General features: G+C 36.8%; 1 protein-coding gene across 1 annotated transcript in view; it reads right to left on the reverse strand.

Annotated features, from left to right (window-relative positions):
• USP9X (ubiquitin specific peptidase 9 X-linked) overlaps positions 1-17,654 on the reverse strand; it is a 92,554-nt gene that overhangs the window by 37,639 nt on the left and 37,261 nt on the right. The window contains exons 16-22 of the mRNA XM_007457193.1: positions 16,169-16,264; positions 15,143-15,354; positions 12,954-13,194; positions 12,447-12,596; positions 11,522-11,642; positions 3,846-3,976; positions 3,371-3,649 (exon numbers count right to left, since the gene is read on the reverse strand). Of these exons, the coding sequence (XP_007457255.1) occupies positions 3,371-3,649; positions 3,846-3,976; positions 11,522-11,642; positions 12,447-12,596; positions 12,954-13,194; positions 15,143-15,354; positions 16,169-16,264 (1,230 nt within the window). The remainder of the gene's footprint in view (positions 1-3,370; positions 3,650-3,845; positions 3,977-11,521; positions 11,643-12,446; positions 12,597-12,953; positions 13,195-15,142; positions 15,355-16,168; positions 16,265-17,654) is intronic.

A 17,654-nucleotide genomic window follows, 5' to 3' on the forward strand; every position in this document is an offset into this window, starting at 1 on the left:
TGGCTCATGGGCCCAGCCACTCCGCGGCATGTGGGATCTTCCCGGACCGGGGCACGAACCCGTGTCCCCTGCATCGACAGGCGGACTCTCAACCACTGCGCCACCAGGGAAGCCCAAGATTACTTTTAAGTCGTTATTAGCCAGGCAATTCTGACTGCCTTTCAAGTTCTAACTCTTCTCCATATTGTAAGTATTTCTACAACAGTATTTAAGACAAGTCTGTTTTTTACTAATTTTGCCTTTACCGCCATATTAACTGTGAGCTCCTTGAGATTAGAGGCTATTATGTACCTCTGTATACACAGTGGCACATTTTCTGAATAAAAGAGAAAAGTGAAAGAAGGGAGCATTTATATTTTGTGTTCTTCATTAAGCTCCTGTGTCAGGGATTACGATAAGAATCTGTTTTTATCTTAAGAAGAACACCACTTTAAAAAAATCCTAGTAAGCGTGGTACTTTTAATGCAAAACAATTTAAGACTTGGGCCACTTTTTTTCATTACCCTTTTTAATGAAAATGGAGAGAAAAGGATTATGAACGCATATGTACCCACCGCCCAGCTTCAACAATTATGAACAAAGGACCAAAATTACTTTGCCTAACCACTCCCCTCACTTTCCATCCCGGCCCCACCCCAGGATTATTTTGAAGCAAATCCTAAATAAAATTTCATCTGTAAATACTTCAACATTTTTTTTTTTAAAGAGGGGGGCTCTTATTTTATTTTATTTTTGCGGTACGCAGGCCTCCCACCGCTGCGGCCTCTCCCGCTTCAGAGCACAGGCTCCAAACGCGCAGGCCCAGCAGCCATGGCTCACGGGCCCAGCCGCTCCGCAGCACGTGGGATCCTCCCGGACCGGGGCACGAACCCGTGCCCCCTGCATCAGCAGGCGGACTCTCAACCACTACGCCACCAGGGAAGCCCCGGGGCTCTTCCTTTTAAACATAACCACAGTATCATCATCACACCTAAAACAATTATAAATGCTATTATCTCAATTATATGTTATTATTATAGTATCACATATCTAATCAATATTCTAATCTCAAGGCCTAAGCCATTCGTTCTTAAAATAGAAAATCTATATTCCTGAAGCTTTTATCTTCTATTGGTAACTAAGTAAACCATCACTTATGATGCATACAAAACAAGTCAAATGTGTAGTTTGACTTCTCATAAATAGGCATTGAATTCTGGCATGTCTTGAGAACCTTTGGTAAAATGGATCAAGGTAAAAACAGAGTCAAAATAAGTTCAGAATTGGAGGTTAAGACTGTCAAGGTGGGAAGAGAGGCTGGCAACAGGCTAAAATCAACTACAGTTCATCCTTGAATGGCATGGGGGTTCAGAGGACAGACATTCTAGGAGTCGAAAATCTGCATATAACTTTACAGTCGACCCTGGGTATCTGTGGTTCCAATCAATTTAGGATCATGTAGTACTGTAGTACTTATTGAAAAATCCATGTATAAGCAGACTTGAGCAGTTCAAACCTGTGTTGTACAAGGGTCAACTGTACATCTTTTTTATTACCACCTGTGTGTGTGTGTGTGTGTGTGTGTGCGTGCGTGCCAGATACGAGCTAGGAAGATTCACATGGAGTTTTTAGTAGGTTTAAAATAAATGAAGGAAGGAATTCGCTGGTGGTCCAGTGGTTAGGACTCTGCGCTTTCATTGCCGAGGGCCTGGGTTCAATCCCTGGTTGGGGAACTAGGATCCCTCAAGCGGTGCAGAGGCCGAACAATAAAACAGAATAATTGAAAGACTATTTGGGGTTTTTAGCGGTTCCATACAAACTTTAGGATTATCTGTTCTAGTTCTGTGAAAAATGTCACAAGTTTTGATAGCAATTGAATTAAATCTATACATTGCATTGGGTATGAACATTTTAACATTAATTCTTCCAATCCATGAACACAGGATAACTTTCCATTTCTTCGTATTGTATTACAATTTCCTTCTATCAACGTTTATAGTTTTCAGGGTATAGGTCTTTCACTTCCTTGGTTAAATTTATTGCTAGGTGGTTTTTTTTTTGATGTGATTGCTTCCTTCATTTCCCTGATAGTTCATTATTAGTGTATAGAAATGCAACAGAGTTCTATATATCAATCTTGTGTACTGCAGCTTTACTGAATTCACTTATTAGTTCTAATGGTTTTTTGGTGGAGTCTCTAGGGTTCTATACGTATAGAATAGTACCATGATCATCTGCAAACAGTGATCCAGCAATTCCAGTCCTGGGTATATATCTGAAGAACATGAAAACACTAATTTGAAAAGATATATGCACCTCAGTGTTCACAGCAGCATTATTCACAATAGCCAAGATATGGAAGCAATGTAAGTGTTCATCAACAGATGAATGGATAAAAAAGATGTGGTGTGTGTGTATACAATGGAATATTATATTATTCAGCCATAAAAAGAATGAAATAAGTCCGACAAAGAAAAGACAAATACTGTATATTTTCATGTATACGTGGAATCTAAAAAATAAAACAAACAAATATAACTAAACAGGAACAGAACCACAGATACAGAAAACAAACCAGTGGTTACCAGAGGGGAGAGAGGCAAAATAGGTGAAGGGGATTAAGAAGTACAAACTACTAGGTATAAAATAAGTGAGCTATAAGGATGTAAGGTGGGGATTTCCCTGGTGGCACAGTGGTTAAGAATCCGCCTACCAATGCAGGGGACACGGGTTCGAGTCCTGGTCTGGGAAGATCCCACATGCCGTGGAACCACTAAGCCCGTGTACCACAACTACTAAGCCTGCGCTCTAGAGCCCACGAGCCACAACTACTGAAGCCCGTGCACCTAGAGCCTGTGCTCTGCAACAAGAAGCCCGCGCGCCGCAACAAAGAGTAGCCCCCACTCGCGGCAACTAGAGAAAGTCCGTGCGCAGCAACAAAGACCCAACACAGCCAAAAATAAATAAATAAACAAATTAAAAAAAAAAAAGGGATGTAAGGTACAACACAGTGAATATAGCTAATATTTTATAATAACTATATGGAGTATAAGCTATAAAAATATCAAATCACTTTGTTGCACACCTGAAACTAATATAATATTGTAAGTCAACTACACGTCAAAAAAAATTAATCAAAAGTCAAACAGGATTTAAGGGAACAGGGAAGAACTGCCCTCTCAGAGTAGAGTCAGTGAAAAGCATTTGTAATTTTAATACAAATATAATTCAATAGAAGGAAACCATTAAAATGAGGAATCACTGGAAAGGAACTGAAAACATTTTGAATCAACTCTGAACTCTATAAGCAACTCTTAAGAGTTTCTAAGAAGTTTAACTTTAAAAGTTGTCACCTATTATTACAAAAAGATTTTTAAAAAGTCTGTATTACCGACGCCATGGGATTCACGCCTTCCACACCTGGCTGACAAGCTTCCGCCACAGCTCGTACATGGCCATAGCCAATGGCAGTTAGCAACAGCTTGGCTATTTTAAGAGCATTGAGGTAGGCACCCCTTCGAGTTTCCATATCTGCATTTGGTAGGAAGTTATTTCTGGTTAGCATACTCAGGACAAGGGGTAGGCCACCACTTTTCAAGAAGTGAAATTGAAAATCAGAGGAATCATCAGCCAGAGGTGCACCAGCAGGCATTAACAAGGCATAGACTACCTGGAAAAAAGTAGAACTGTATTAAAAGGTTTTAAGATAATTTCTTATTTTCCTCATCATCATTGCTTTAAAATTTTCCCATATTTTGAAATTCTTTCAAGAACATTTCATTACAATTTTATCCATGTTCTTCACATTATCATATAAAAGGTCAAATTTCAAGAACATGGAATAAATTCAAAAAGTAAAAACCAACCTCTGTTAGGTATAGCACTTGTGAGGCTGAAGGACCAAAGAAAAGCGAGTCAAGAGATGGACTAAGGCTGCTTTCTCCAAGTTTGGCGTGGTCTAAACAAATAGCTCTTAATTTTTCTATTGTTGTGCTATCTGTAAGAAAAAAAAGATACATAGTCTAAAATAAAACACAATTCATGCATTCATAGTATTTTACTTTTGATATTCTGAAGACTACTTTTAGTATGGAATAAGAATCAATTCAGCTGAGTTACAGGCTCAAACTTTACAAGACATAACCAGATCTGGATTGGTTTAAAAAAAAAAAAAGTCCCAGTCAACCAGGGCTCTTTAATCACTCAACCCAAACACGAAGGAAGCATTCTCCTCCTATACGGAGACCTCAAATCAACATGTCTTCCTCAGGCACTAGAGACCAAAAAACTACAACACACTTCAAAAGGAAGTAGTTCTTATTGAAAATAAAAAACTGGACATATGACAAGCCCTTCCTTCCAACTTATGTTAGCCTCCATGACACTGTGTATTAACTCAACAGTCCCCTACCTTTTTGGCACGGGGCACCAGTTTCGTGGAAGACAATTTTTCCACAGACCGGGGTGGGGGGGATTGTTTTGGGATGATTCAAGTGCATTACACTCATTGTGCACTTTATTTCTATTATTATTACATTGTAATATATAATGAAATAATTATACAACTCACCATAATGCAGAATCAGTGGGAGCCCTGACCTTGTTTTCACTTGTCACTCACTGATAGGGTTTTGATATGAGTCTGCAAGTAATTGATTTATTATGGTCTCTGTGCAGTCAAACCTCTCTGCTAATGATAATCTGTGTTTGCAGCCGCTCCCCACAGCAGTAGCATCACTGCCTCAGCTCCACCTCAGATCATCAGGCATTAGATTCTCCTAAGAAGCGTTCAACCTAGATCCCTTGCATGCGCAGTTTACTGTAGAGTTCGGGCTCCTATGAGAATCTAGCTGCCGCTGACCTGACAGGAAGCAGAGCTCAGGCAGTAATGAGTGATGAGGAGCGGCTGTGAATACAGATGAAGCTTCCTTTGCTCACTGGTCGGGCCTGCTGCTCAACCCCTGCTGTGCGGCCAGGTTCCTAACATGCCACAGACCGGTAGCAGTCCGTGGCTTGGGGGTTGGGGACCCCTGTATTAACTGGTTTGTTACAATGAAAGAAGCTTACTGGTATCCTTGGAAACTGAACCTTAAAAAGCAAACATTAAAAAAAAAAAGGGAACAGTGCCTAATGTGCACATCAAGTAAAAAGATTTTTTTGATAATATTAAAAGATGAGTTTCATTTAAATCACACTAAAAAGATACAGTAAAAAAGAAACAATCCCATTATTAGCTACCACTCAAACTTACTTCAAAAAGTACTTCAATAATCAAATTATTTCCAAGGTAAATGCCCTATGATTAAAATACCACTCGATAAATAAGATTTTCTTTTTAAGTAAAAGCTTTTCTTGAAGAATAAAGATAACTGAAAATTACTATAATTTCCTTAGGGTAAGCTAATTTTTACAGGCCTGGAAATATAAAAAAAACTTCAATTTGTGTTAAAATTGTTGGCTTTCCCTATTCTGAAGGGAGAGTGACATATAACTAACTGAAATATTCGGTTTTAATAATAAAACATTTGTGAATATCTTCTCCTGTCATTAAATATCCATCCCCTATATCATTTTATATTAATGATTAAAATGACATGTCCTTTTGCCAGTACACTAGTTTAATCTCTAACACTGGGTATTTAGGTTTTCTCAATTTTTTTTTAAACAATATCTAAGTTACTCTCTGAAAAGAAACCAATTCATATGCTGTATCTGAAAATATCTTGCTTAGTTTAAAAATATTCTGAGTGGGGCTTCCCTGGTGGCGCAGTGGTTGAGCGTCCGCCTGCTGATGCAGGGGACACAGGTTCGTGCCCTGGTCCGGGAAGATCCCACATGCCGCGGAATGGCTGGGCCCGTGGGCCATGGCCGCTGAGCCTGCGTGTCTGGAGCCTGTGCTCCACAACGGGAGAGGCCACAACAGTGAGAGGCCCGCGGACCGCAAAAAAAAAAAAAAAAAAAAAAAAAAAAAAAAAATTCTGAGTGAAGGAGGGAGGGCAAAGGGAATAGGAGAAAAGAAACAAGAGCTCTAAGAAAAGGAAGCACTGAATTTTAAGCAAATCATTTAATGTTGTTGGATTATAGTTTATTCATTTGAGGGATCTGAACCAAATGATCACTAGTGGCCATTCCAGCTTCAGCATTCATGAACCTAAATAATCTTAGGTCCTCGATTATGCACATGCTCATTTAACAAAATATGGAAAATAGAGACAACAAATTTAAACTGCCCATAAATCCTGGATTTTAGTTTATTTCTTTCTAGTCTTTTGAAGAGATACCTAATAAGCCTAATCAATAGCAACACAGTATAAGAAAGTCTAGAAAACGTTGAGCAGTAACACACAGGTTAACAGTACAAACTTTGGAGCCCAACTGCATGCATTATCTTAGAACTGCCTTTAAGCTGTGTGTCTCTGGTCAAAAGGAACAATCTCTCGGTGCCTCAGTTTCCCCATCTTTAAAATAGAAGTAAAAATAGTAATTCCCTCCCTAGGAATGTTGTGAGGTTTAAATGAGTTAACAAGTGTGAAGTGCTCATAACAGATTTTGCCATATTTTAAGATATTAGTTAGACCAAACTCCTGGGAAAAAGGAAGCTCTGAAGAGGAAAAGCAACTCATTCTGCTTAGTAAAGCAATATAAATTTTAATTTCTCTGTATCAAGCAAGAACCTGTTTTCCTGATGCGTATAAAGGTCACAAGAACTCCTGAGGAGTTTAAATTACAAGAGTTTAAATTACCTACAGAGACTATTGTAGAGGTTCTAAGTTTAACAGCAAATCATACTGGAGGCACTGGACTTTAGGCAAAGATTCAGAATAAAAGTAAAGTCAATGACTAATAAAAAAGCTTCTAATTCCATCTTGTTGTTTCCTCCTTTTAAAATACGTGCACGTGTGCACAAACACTAAATGATTACCCAAATGTTAGAAACAGAATTTATAACTACTTCCTTTTCTTAGAGCCCCTGCTTCCTATCTTAGAGAAGAATGTGCGCGCCCATGTGTGTAACAACCACAGTGACAAAGAGTAGGTTAACATTTGTTGAATAGTGATTAAATACCCGTCACTAGGCTAGGGGTTTTCCATACATGACCTCATTTAATCCATGCAATTCTATGAAATAGTTATTATTAGCTCAGTTTTACAGATAAGGAAGCTCTGAGAAACTAAGAAAACTCATGTTTAAGGCCATGGAGTAGCAACTTGAAGAAGCAGGACTTGAACTCAAGTCCATTTGAGTCCAAAGCCTATGTATGATCTGTCTACTGTCATACAATCACTACTGGCATTTTCAAAGCTGGCTATTTCAAATTTAGGTACTATACTTCGATTATATAAAATAAGATTAAAGCACCCTCGTAAGTTTCCTGCTTGAGCTGCTCAGCAAGAGCTCCCTCTCGCCATCTAGTGGCACTATGCTCAAATCACAAGGTCAGGGATTATGAGATGGGTTTTTCCTTTTCAAATGTTGAATCTGTGTACATAAAGCAACAACAGCTGTTACTCAGATACTAGTAAGTAAAACAATACAAATTCTAAACTACACAACAGATAAGGATCAAATTAAATCATAAGAAAAGCCTTCTTAACAGAGCAAATAAAAACTCAATTAGAAAAAAAAGAAAAGCCTTATTTAAGAATCTAATTAACATCTGAATCGATTCTGTACCACATGACTCAGAAAGTGAGATCAGATGGGAAAGGTCAGACCGTGTCTACTTTAGAAAAAGGAGATAATGTAAACACAACAGTTTTAAAAATTATCTGGGCCAATTATTGAACTGCATTTGTCAGCAAGGCATCCATAAACCCCACTAAAATGAGAATAAATTAATATAAAATATATAAACTCAGAAGGATAAAGAAGTTAAAAGCTGAAGGAACATTAGAGATGTCAGCAAATTACTGAAGGTGTAGAGGGGATGGAAGATAGCTGGCTTAGCTGAACCCAAGAAGTGCTTCTTGGGGGGTAAGAGAAAGAGGGAGAGGGTACCTATAAATCAGCACTCCACCAAGTCCTGCAAAAGTTAAGGATATGAAAACAGAACATAATTGAGAAGGTACAGATGAATCAAAGACTTAAAAACAGAGTGCCTGAAATCTGCCTAAGAGGCAAATTTCTACTCTACCTCCCTCCCCAATAGACTAATGAAGCTGGGAAGCAGATATCTCACTAATGTAGAGAATAGATACAAATATGGAATGCAAAAGACTAAAAAGCTGGATTAGTACCAGTATGAACCCATGTTTGTTTTTTGATATAAATGTGTTTACATACGTGTGTGTGTGTGTTTAAGTGTGTACTACTTCCTAAGTCCAATGAAAATGCCTAGACCACAAGAACACCCCAGTAGTAATGAGCACAATTTAGCCCTCACATTCTGGTTTCTAAATATCTTCCCTCACTAAAAGGAGAAATGTCTGATTCTAGGGCTGGAATAGAGAAAGTACTAGATGAACTTTAAATATCTTATGCCAGAAAGAACTACTCAAAGGATGATGAAGCTATATTAAAAAAAAGCACTGGGTTTATGTAAAAAAGAGAGTTGGGTACATATCCACTGACCATATCTGGGACAACTGAGCATCAAAATAAATAATGACTATAACCCAATGGATAAAATAAGAATCCATGAGTAAACAGTGATAACACATAATTAATAGGGGAGAAGGCAAAGCTCTACTTTATAGTAGAATGCCAATATCCTTGCTTGTTGGAAATACACAATAAAGTATTTAAGGATGATGGGACATCAGACCAGCAGCAAATTACTCTCAAATGGTTCTTGAAGTCCTCGAATTGTACTTCAAACTTTTCTGTAAGGTTGTAAATGTTTCCAAAAAACATTAAAAAATTTTTTTAAAGTTGTATAGGATTGAATGATCTGATTGAATTCTCTCTTTCCACAAGCTCTGTTATTTTTAGTGCATAACTTTGTAGAATGTTAAGTTTTAGAGGAAAACACATATATTAGACTAGAAACACTGAAATGTGCTCATGAAAAAATCCTATGGAAAAGGATCACTTGGAGGAAGGTCTTGAAAATTTAACACTAGAATATCTGGGGACAAAAAGCCAACAGAAGAGCTGGAAAAAGTTAAGGATACCATCCAAAGCTGGAATATAATTAATGAGAGGAGAAAGGAAAGGCAAGAAAATCAGATTTAGTAGATTCAACACCACAGTCAAAGACATCTCAAAGATCCACAAAAAGCAAAACACGGAGAAGTAAATTAGCAAAGAAAGAACAGAAATCTCTCACAAATTAGGAATCTCCAGGCCCACTGAAAACCCATCACAAAGCAGACCTATACCAAACAAGGCATTTCATCAGGAAAGTTGTAAACTCAATGATAAAACCAAAACTTCCAAAAACAAAGATCAAAAGCAAAGGAATATCTTGCAATGTTGGTGGGAATGTAAACTGATATAGCCACTATGGAGAGCAGTATGGAGGTTCCTTAAAAAACTAAAAATAGAACTACCATACCATCCAGCAATCCCACTACTGGGCATATACCCTGAGAAAACCATAATTCAAAAAGAGTCATGTACCACAATGTTCACTGCAGCTCTATTTACAATAGCCAGGACATGGAAGTAATCTAAGTGTCCATTGACAGATGAATGGATAAAGAAGATGTGGCACAAATATGCAATGGAATCTTAGCCATAAAAAGAAACGAAATTGAGTTATTTGTAGCAAGGTGGATGGACCTATAGACTGTCATACAGAGTGAAGTCAGTCAGGAAGAGAAAAACAAATACTGTATGCTAACACATATATATGGAATCTAAAAAAATGGTTCTGAAGAACCTAGGGGCAGGACAGGAATAAGGACGTAGACATAGAGAATGGACTTGAGGACATGGGGAGGGGGAAGGGTAAGCTGGGACAAAGTGAGAGAGTGGCATGGACATATATACACTACCAAATGTAAAACAGAAAGCTAGTGGGAAGCAGCCGCATAGCACAAGGAGATCAGCTCGGTGCTTTGTGACCACCTAGAGGGGTGGAATAGGGAGGATGGGAAGGAGACAGATGGAGGAGATATGCCGATATATGTGTATGTATAGCTGATTCACTTTGTTATAAAGGAGAAACTAACACACCATTGTAGAGCAATTATACTCCAAAAGATGTTAAAAAAAAAAGCATACGTAACTATTAAAAAAAAAAAAGGCAAAGGAATAGAACTCAGGAGAGCTTTGGTCTTCACACAAGCAACATTACCAGCTAGACAGTTGAGTAAATTTGCAAGCTAGAATTCAACACCCAAACTACTAATCAAATGCGAAGGTTAAGCATTCAGATTAGCAATGTTTCAGAAACAAATAACAAAACCACCTCCCACGTACCCTTTCTGAAATAAGTGCAGGAGGGTGTGCTTCAGCGAAATGACAGAGCCCCTCAAGAAAGGCTCAAGACATAGGAGCCAGTGAACAGGGATCCACCATAGGAAAGCTGAAGAAAGAAGTCCCCAAATGGTAGCTGTGTGGTGAACAACCAGATGAGAGGAGGCTGAAGAAAAGTTCCAGGACAACAGTGGAGCTGACAGATTATATAATACACATAATAAGGGAAAATTATTCTGAGAGGTTACTAGAGAATATGTGGAAAGAATTAGTAATAGATGTATAGAAAATCAAGAAAATAAAAAGGGGAAATTATTAAACCCTGAAAAAAAGTTGCCATTAATCCAGCAAACTACTTTTCACACACTCTTGAAAAAACAAATGCTGAATATGAATTTAAGAAAAAACTGGAAGAGGGACTTCCCTGGCAGCCCAGTGGTTAAGACTCCACGCTTCCACTGCAGGGGCTGCAGGTTTGATCCCTGGTTGGGGAACTAAGATCCCACATGCCACATGGTGTGGCAAAAAAAAGAAAAGAAAAAATTGGAAGAATGTGGAATTAAGAGGTAAGTTTTCATTTACACAACAGAAAATCAGTAGGTATCTAAAACTGACAAACAGTTGTATGAGGGTATTATTTACAGATAGTATAGACATAGATAAGAATAAGAGCTACCAATTGAAAGTGGTTGTTTCCCAGGAATGAAAAAGGAACAATGCTATAGATGACACATGACCCAAAACATAGTCCAGGGGCCAGAAAATTTTTTCTGTAAAGGGTCAGATAGTAAATATCTAAGGCTTTGCAGGTCATATGGTCTTTGCCACAACTGCTGCTGTGCTAAGACAAAAGCAGCTAAGACAGTGAGTACATGAATGAGCATGGCTTGTACACCAATAAAACTTTGTTTATGGACACCAAAATTTAAATTTCATATAATTTTCATAAGTCACAAAATATTATTCTTCTGATTTTTTCTTCAGCAATTAGAAAATGTAAAAACCATCCTTAACTCTTGGGCTGTACCAAAAACAGACAGTGGGTTGGATGTAGCCAGTGAGCTATAGTTTGCCAACTCCTGTTATTTTCCATCTAGGAAGAGAATTTGCTAACATACCCCTTTACTGTCCAACATGTACTTTATCAACATTATTATCATTTAAAGAGAAATTTCTTACCTGGTGGCATAAGTTTCATAAGTACTCTTGCTCCATCTCTAAGAGGTGGCATATTTAGGCTGCTACCCAAGTCTGCAACTTGCCAAAGGAAAGAGATGTATCTGGGATGCAGTGACATTATCTAGAATACAAAATACACAAAATATTTACCTGTAAATTACACCTCCCCAAAAGAAGAGTCCCCAAATAAATGTGTTGGTTTATCTCCACAGTTTTGCTTATGTCATTTCTATCCTGAAATGGTCTGCCTACCCCATCATCTCACTTTTAGAAATCCTTCATAATGTAGACTGAACACATTATCCAAGCCACCTTCTGCACTTTGTGACAGCTTTTTTACTGTTTTGTTAAACTATTCCTCTTGTACATACAAGTCAGACTCTGTATAAACAAACGGCTGCCATGCCCACTAACAGTTAAATTCCTAATGCAACTGTTGTAGAAAGCCAATCCTTCTGACACTGGAGTGGCTGGTATTATTGTAGCCATTAAAATTTTTGTGGGGAGGTAAGGAAGGAAGGAATCACTTTCTTTAGAAACAAGATATGTTACTGACAATCTAAGAAAGACTGCAGATATTTTCCTACAGAAACAGTTCTGAAGAATTCATTTTTGTGGTACAAATACAAAATACAGTGGTTATTTTGCTCAATAAACTCAACAGTTATAATTAAATTGTATAATGGGCTAGTTTTATGTAAATATAACAACACTATATCTATACAAAATGTGGTTTTAAATTTCAACCAGGTTACAATCACCTTTCAAAGGGATCCATTCTGAAGTTGATGGTTAAATGTACAGTTATTTGATGTTCTGCCACATTAAATTGTAAGTTCAAGAAAAAAGAACTATTCTGTGTACTTTATTCTTAAACAACCTAGCAAAATGCCTTGCATACAATAGCTCAGAACTATCTACTCACCACCCCAGGCAAACAGCTTTCCACTTCTGGATTGGGACCATCACTGTAATGATTACCATGGTTTCCAGGAGATCCAGTTGAGGAATCAGAAGAACTATCAGGGCTTGAAGGCATATTGGAACTTATTTGTGTAAGTTTGGCTGTAATTAGCTGAAAATGATATACTATGTTAGTACCAAAGACAAGGAAAAATACACAAAACAGAAGTTAGTGACATACCAACAAAAAACAAAAAACTACACATTATATTTTTAGAAATATAATTTATAACTGTTGTCTAACATAACCACTTAGTTTTGTTTTCAGAAATCTTTTCCTCTACTATATTATAGGTACCATAATGCCTGTCTTATTTAGTGTTATAATTCAAACACCTAATACAGAAAATACAGAGCCTCACACATAACAGATGCTCCATTAACATTTACTGAGTGAAATGTTGACTACAAAAATGAAAGAGTCCCCGGTTTGATTTTCTTGAAAAGTTTGGTAATTATAGATACTTACCGATTTATCCTTTAAGTTTAACTGTCCAATCAACTTTCTATCATCTGCAGGATCTATCAGTTCGCCACCTACAAAGAGCTCAATTTTTGTATGAGCTACATTGGCTTTGATACGATTGAGAATACATCGCCGTACTGAACCGATTGTATCATTTGTATGAGACCATACGTCCAAGTCATCAACCTGTCTGCCCTGGTTTGGAAATCGAACTATAAAAGAAAGGTGTTTACCACGGAAAGCTCTGGGGGAAAAAAAAGGGAAACCATCATCATATTCAGCAGATTTTCAAATCTTTTTGCAAAGAAAATAAAGCTAGCAATTTAAAATTGAATATTTTTTTACTAAACAAGAGAAAGCGAGTTAAAGACACATTATTTTTAGGAACTTGAAAATATTTACTGCTCCTTTTAACTACAAATATTATAGTAATCTTCAAAACACAATCATATTTCACTGTTGTTACTCTTGGACCTATAGTTTACAGGTATCTAGTTATAAGACATTACAACAGACATGAGTAACATTTATTTTTAATGCTATAAAAGCCCAACTAATGTCAAAAGTCATCCCCAAAATGATATTTATGTTGGCATATTATCTTCCTGCAGGTAAGATACAAAAAAATAAAAAACATATTCAAGGAGCAATTTTAATAATTTCATGGTTAAAAAGAGAACTCAAATACGAATGGCTCACATTCTATAAATATCTCTAAATTATACATATTATTTGAGTATACTAAATGGTGAAATCTTAAGAGAAACGTTAATAGACCCGAAGATGAGTGAATTAGGTAAGGGAAATTTTAAGAGGTACAAACTTCCAGTTAGAAAATAAATGAGTCATGGGATGACAGGTGGTAACTAATCATGGTGATCATTTTGTAATGTAAGGAAATATTCAGGCATTATGTTGTATACCAAGAACTAACATAGTGTTGCAGCTCAATTATACTTCAACATCAAACAAACTCACAGAAAAAGAGATCAGATTTGTGATTACCGGGCTGGGGGGCGGGACAGGGGAGGGAGAACTGGATGAAGGCAGTTAAAAGGTACAAACTTCCAGTTTTAAGATAACTGAGTACTAGAGATGTAATGCTCAACATGATTAATAAACACTGCTCTATGTTACATATGAAAGCTGGTAAGAGAATAAATCCTGAGTTCTTGTCACAAGGGAAGAGATTTTTTCCTTTTTCTTTCTTTTGTATTTATATGAGATGATGGATGTTCACTAAACTTATTGTGGTAATCATTTCATGATGTACCAAGACAAATTATTATAAACTTATAAAGGCTGTATGTCAATTATATCTCAATAAAACTGGAAGAAAAAAAAGAGAGAAATGTTAGTAGACCATTTTAAAATATTTCTTGCTATACTGGCTATCTGTCAAAGCAGCTTTTAAGAGTTCTCTCCAATTACTCTGCAACCAGACTATGCTATTATTTTTAACAGTGGAAATGAATGGCATCAAAGCACTTCAACGGCAAAATACCCCTGGCAACACTTAACAGGCAACAAAGTCAATGGCAAAAAAACCCCCAAACAAACAAAAAATGACCAACCAGAATAAAAAGAAGAAACTAGAGGGCTTCCCTGGTGGCGCAGTGGTTAAGAATCCGCTTGCCATTGTAGGGGACACGGGTTCGAGCCCTGGTCTGGGAAGATCCCACATGCCGCGGAGCAACTAAGCCTGTGCACCACAACTACTGAGCCTGTGCTCTAGAGCCCACGAGCCACAACTACTGAAGCCTGTGCGCCTAGAGCCCGTGCTCCGCAACAAGAGAAGCCACTGCAATAAGAAGCCCACGCACCGCAACGAAGAGCAGCCCCCGCTCGCCGCAACTAGAGAAAGCCCACGCACAGCAACGAAGACCCAACGCAGCCAAAAAAAAAAAAGCCATTAAGTTAAAAAAAAAAAAGAAGAAGAAACTAGATTTGAGAATGCCCTAAACAAAAACAAGCAAAAAACAGATCCTGAAAACAAAAAAGGCCTACTGTTAAAAAAAAAAAAAAAAAATTCTGTAAGATACAAATACTGTTTTAAAGCAAGACACTAATGTTTTCAAAAAATGAACAATTTCCTCTCCTTCTTCCTGTACATCATCACTTTTTAAAATCAAATGGCTAGGAAAATGTCAAATAATTAAGAAGTAGCACTAGTAGATCAGTTATTCACAAACCTCGACATAGGTAGAATTGTTCTTTCCTCATGATAATCACTGTCACATTCATTTATATACTCCCGTAACACAGTTAATACTCGAACCATTCGAACAGCTTCCTGTCTTGCACAATTAATACTGTCTTTGTCACCATCCAAAACACACAGTGTGTCGTAGGAGGCTTTCAAGCGATCAAAGCAAGACTGAATGAAGTCTTCATGGATTACCACCTACAAATAATGGGCCAAATAAAGACAGTTCAAGTTTTATATGTATATAAAGTGTTTCATATATATTAATAAAACATTAATCTAATTAAAGATGGCAACAATTTTAAGGTAGATCTCATTTAACCATGATCCTATTTAACGAGAGAATCTATATTGATAATTGATAATAAAATATGTTTGAGAACAGACTTGTGGCTGCCAAGGGGGAGAGAGGGTGGGGGAGGGATGGATTGGGAGTTTGGGATTAGCACATGCAAACTACTATATACAGAATGGATAAAAACAAGGTCCTACTGTATAGCACAGGTAACTATATTCAATGTCCTCTGATAAACCATAATGGAAAAGAAAATAAACAAAGAATGTATATATAACTGAATCTTAGCTGTGCAGCAGAAATTAACACAGCATTGTAAAATCTACTATACATCAATAAAATAGAAACAACAACAAACACACACTATGTTTTGTCAAAGGAAGCTAACATTATTTAAGTTAACAAGTATAAACTAGATACACAAAAAATGAACTTCAGGATTAGGTGTCAGAATGGAAAGAAATTCGGCCGAAATCTCCTACCATAACTATACTCAAAATAATCACTTCAAGATAATTATATCAAGATGAAACTCATTTAGACAGCATTTCGTAGGAGAGAAATGTGGACTAAATATTTTAGGTATGTTTTTATAATACGAATTGAAACAAAAACAATTTCTTGTTAATCTTGAAGTAAAGAAAAAAATTCTTATTAGCAACAGTTCTTCAATCAGAATTCAAATTCGTGTAAGTTTTAATACATGTCAATCCTCACCTGATTGACCTGTAGCCTTGGACCAAGGTTCGTGTATATCTCTTTAAGGAGATCTATAGCTCTGCTGGCAATATCATCATTACTCTGAATCACCACCTAGGTTCAAAAAGATTCAAGTGTAAATACCTTTCAAGAAATATTTCAGCTGGGCATTTCCATTCTAACCATACCTTCAGTTATTTTTAATACAGCATTCAATAATTTAAAAGGGAACATCGACTTTGATAATCAAGTAAAATTAAAGTGAGAAAACAGACCAAAAATATAACAAATGCAAAACTCAAGTCTTTGAATAAATCAAGTTAAGAAAGAAAGACACATTTTACTAAGAATAAAATATGCTGTCATTAGTATTATTTAACCCTGCAATTCAACACCCTGGTAACCAAGCAGTGAGATATTAAGGAAGGAATTCAAATTAATTAAAGGAAACAAAGATTATATGAAATACAGCTTACCATAAAAGGCTACCCACCCCTACCCCATTTGTATAGATCTTCATCACTCATCTAATCATTTCAGTGGTTTTCAAACTATGTATAGAACTCTAGGAGTGATGACGAGTTTTAGGGATGAACCCTATAATAGGCTTGGGAGGGGGAAGGGAGTGAAGCATAGGGAGACTGAGTCGCAAGAAAAAATCACGCTTTCCTTTCTCACTTCAACTAGTTTTACACTTTGGAGTATTATCTAAATTTTGACTTTTAAAAAGGGTCTCTGCTGTTTAAAAATGTTGAAAACCACGTACTTAAAGTCTGAATACTCAAATACCAAAGTAAACAACTTGGTCTGTCTGCAGAAAAATATTTCATATCCAGAAAACAATATAAACTGCTGTGAACAGATCAGATTTTTAAAGACAGGAATAATATATTAATACTATAGTAGAACAACATGGACGGAACTTGAGGGAATTATGCTAAGTGCTAGTAAGTCAGACAGAGAGAGACAAATAATGTGTGATCTCACTTATATGTGCAATCTAAAAAAATAAAAAACACAAACAAAAAATTGAACTCATAGATACAGAGAACAGATTAATGGTTGCCAAATGGTGAACGGGTTCAAAAGGTACAAACTTCCAGTTATAAAATTAGTAAGTCCTGGGGATGTAATGCAGAGCACAGTGACTATAGGTAATAATACTGTACTGCATATTTGAAAGAGTGAATGGTAAGAGAGTAAATTTTTTTTTTGGCCAAGCCACAAGCTTTCGGGATCTTAGTTCCCCAACCAGGGATTGAACCCAGGCCACAGCAGTGAAAGCACCAAGTCCTAACCACTGGACCACCAGGAAATTCTTGAGTAAATCTTAAAAGTTCTCATTACAAGAAAAAAAAAATGTAACTGTGTAGTGATAGATGTTAACTAGACTTATTGTGATCATTTTGCAATATGTACACATCAAATCATTATGCTGTATACCTGAAACTAATGCAGTGTTGTATGTCAAATATATCTCAACCAAAAAAAAAAAAAAAATATA

This window comes from Lipotes vexillifer, unplaced genomic scaffold (genome assembly GCF_000442215.2).
Source record: "Lipotes vexillifer unplaced genomic scaffold, Lipotes_vexillifer_v1.1 scaffold1439, whole genome shotgun sequence".
NCBI lineage: Eukaryota > Metazoa > Chordata > Mammalia > Artiodactyla > Lipotidae > Lipotes > Lipotes vexillifer.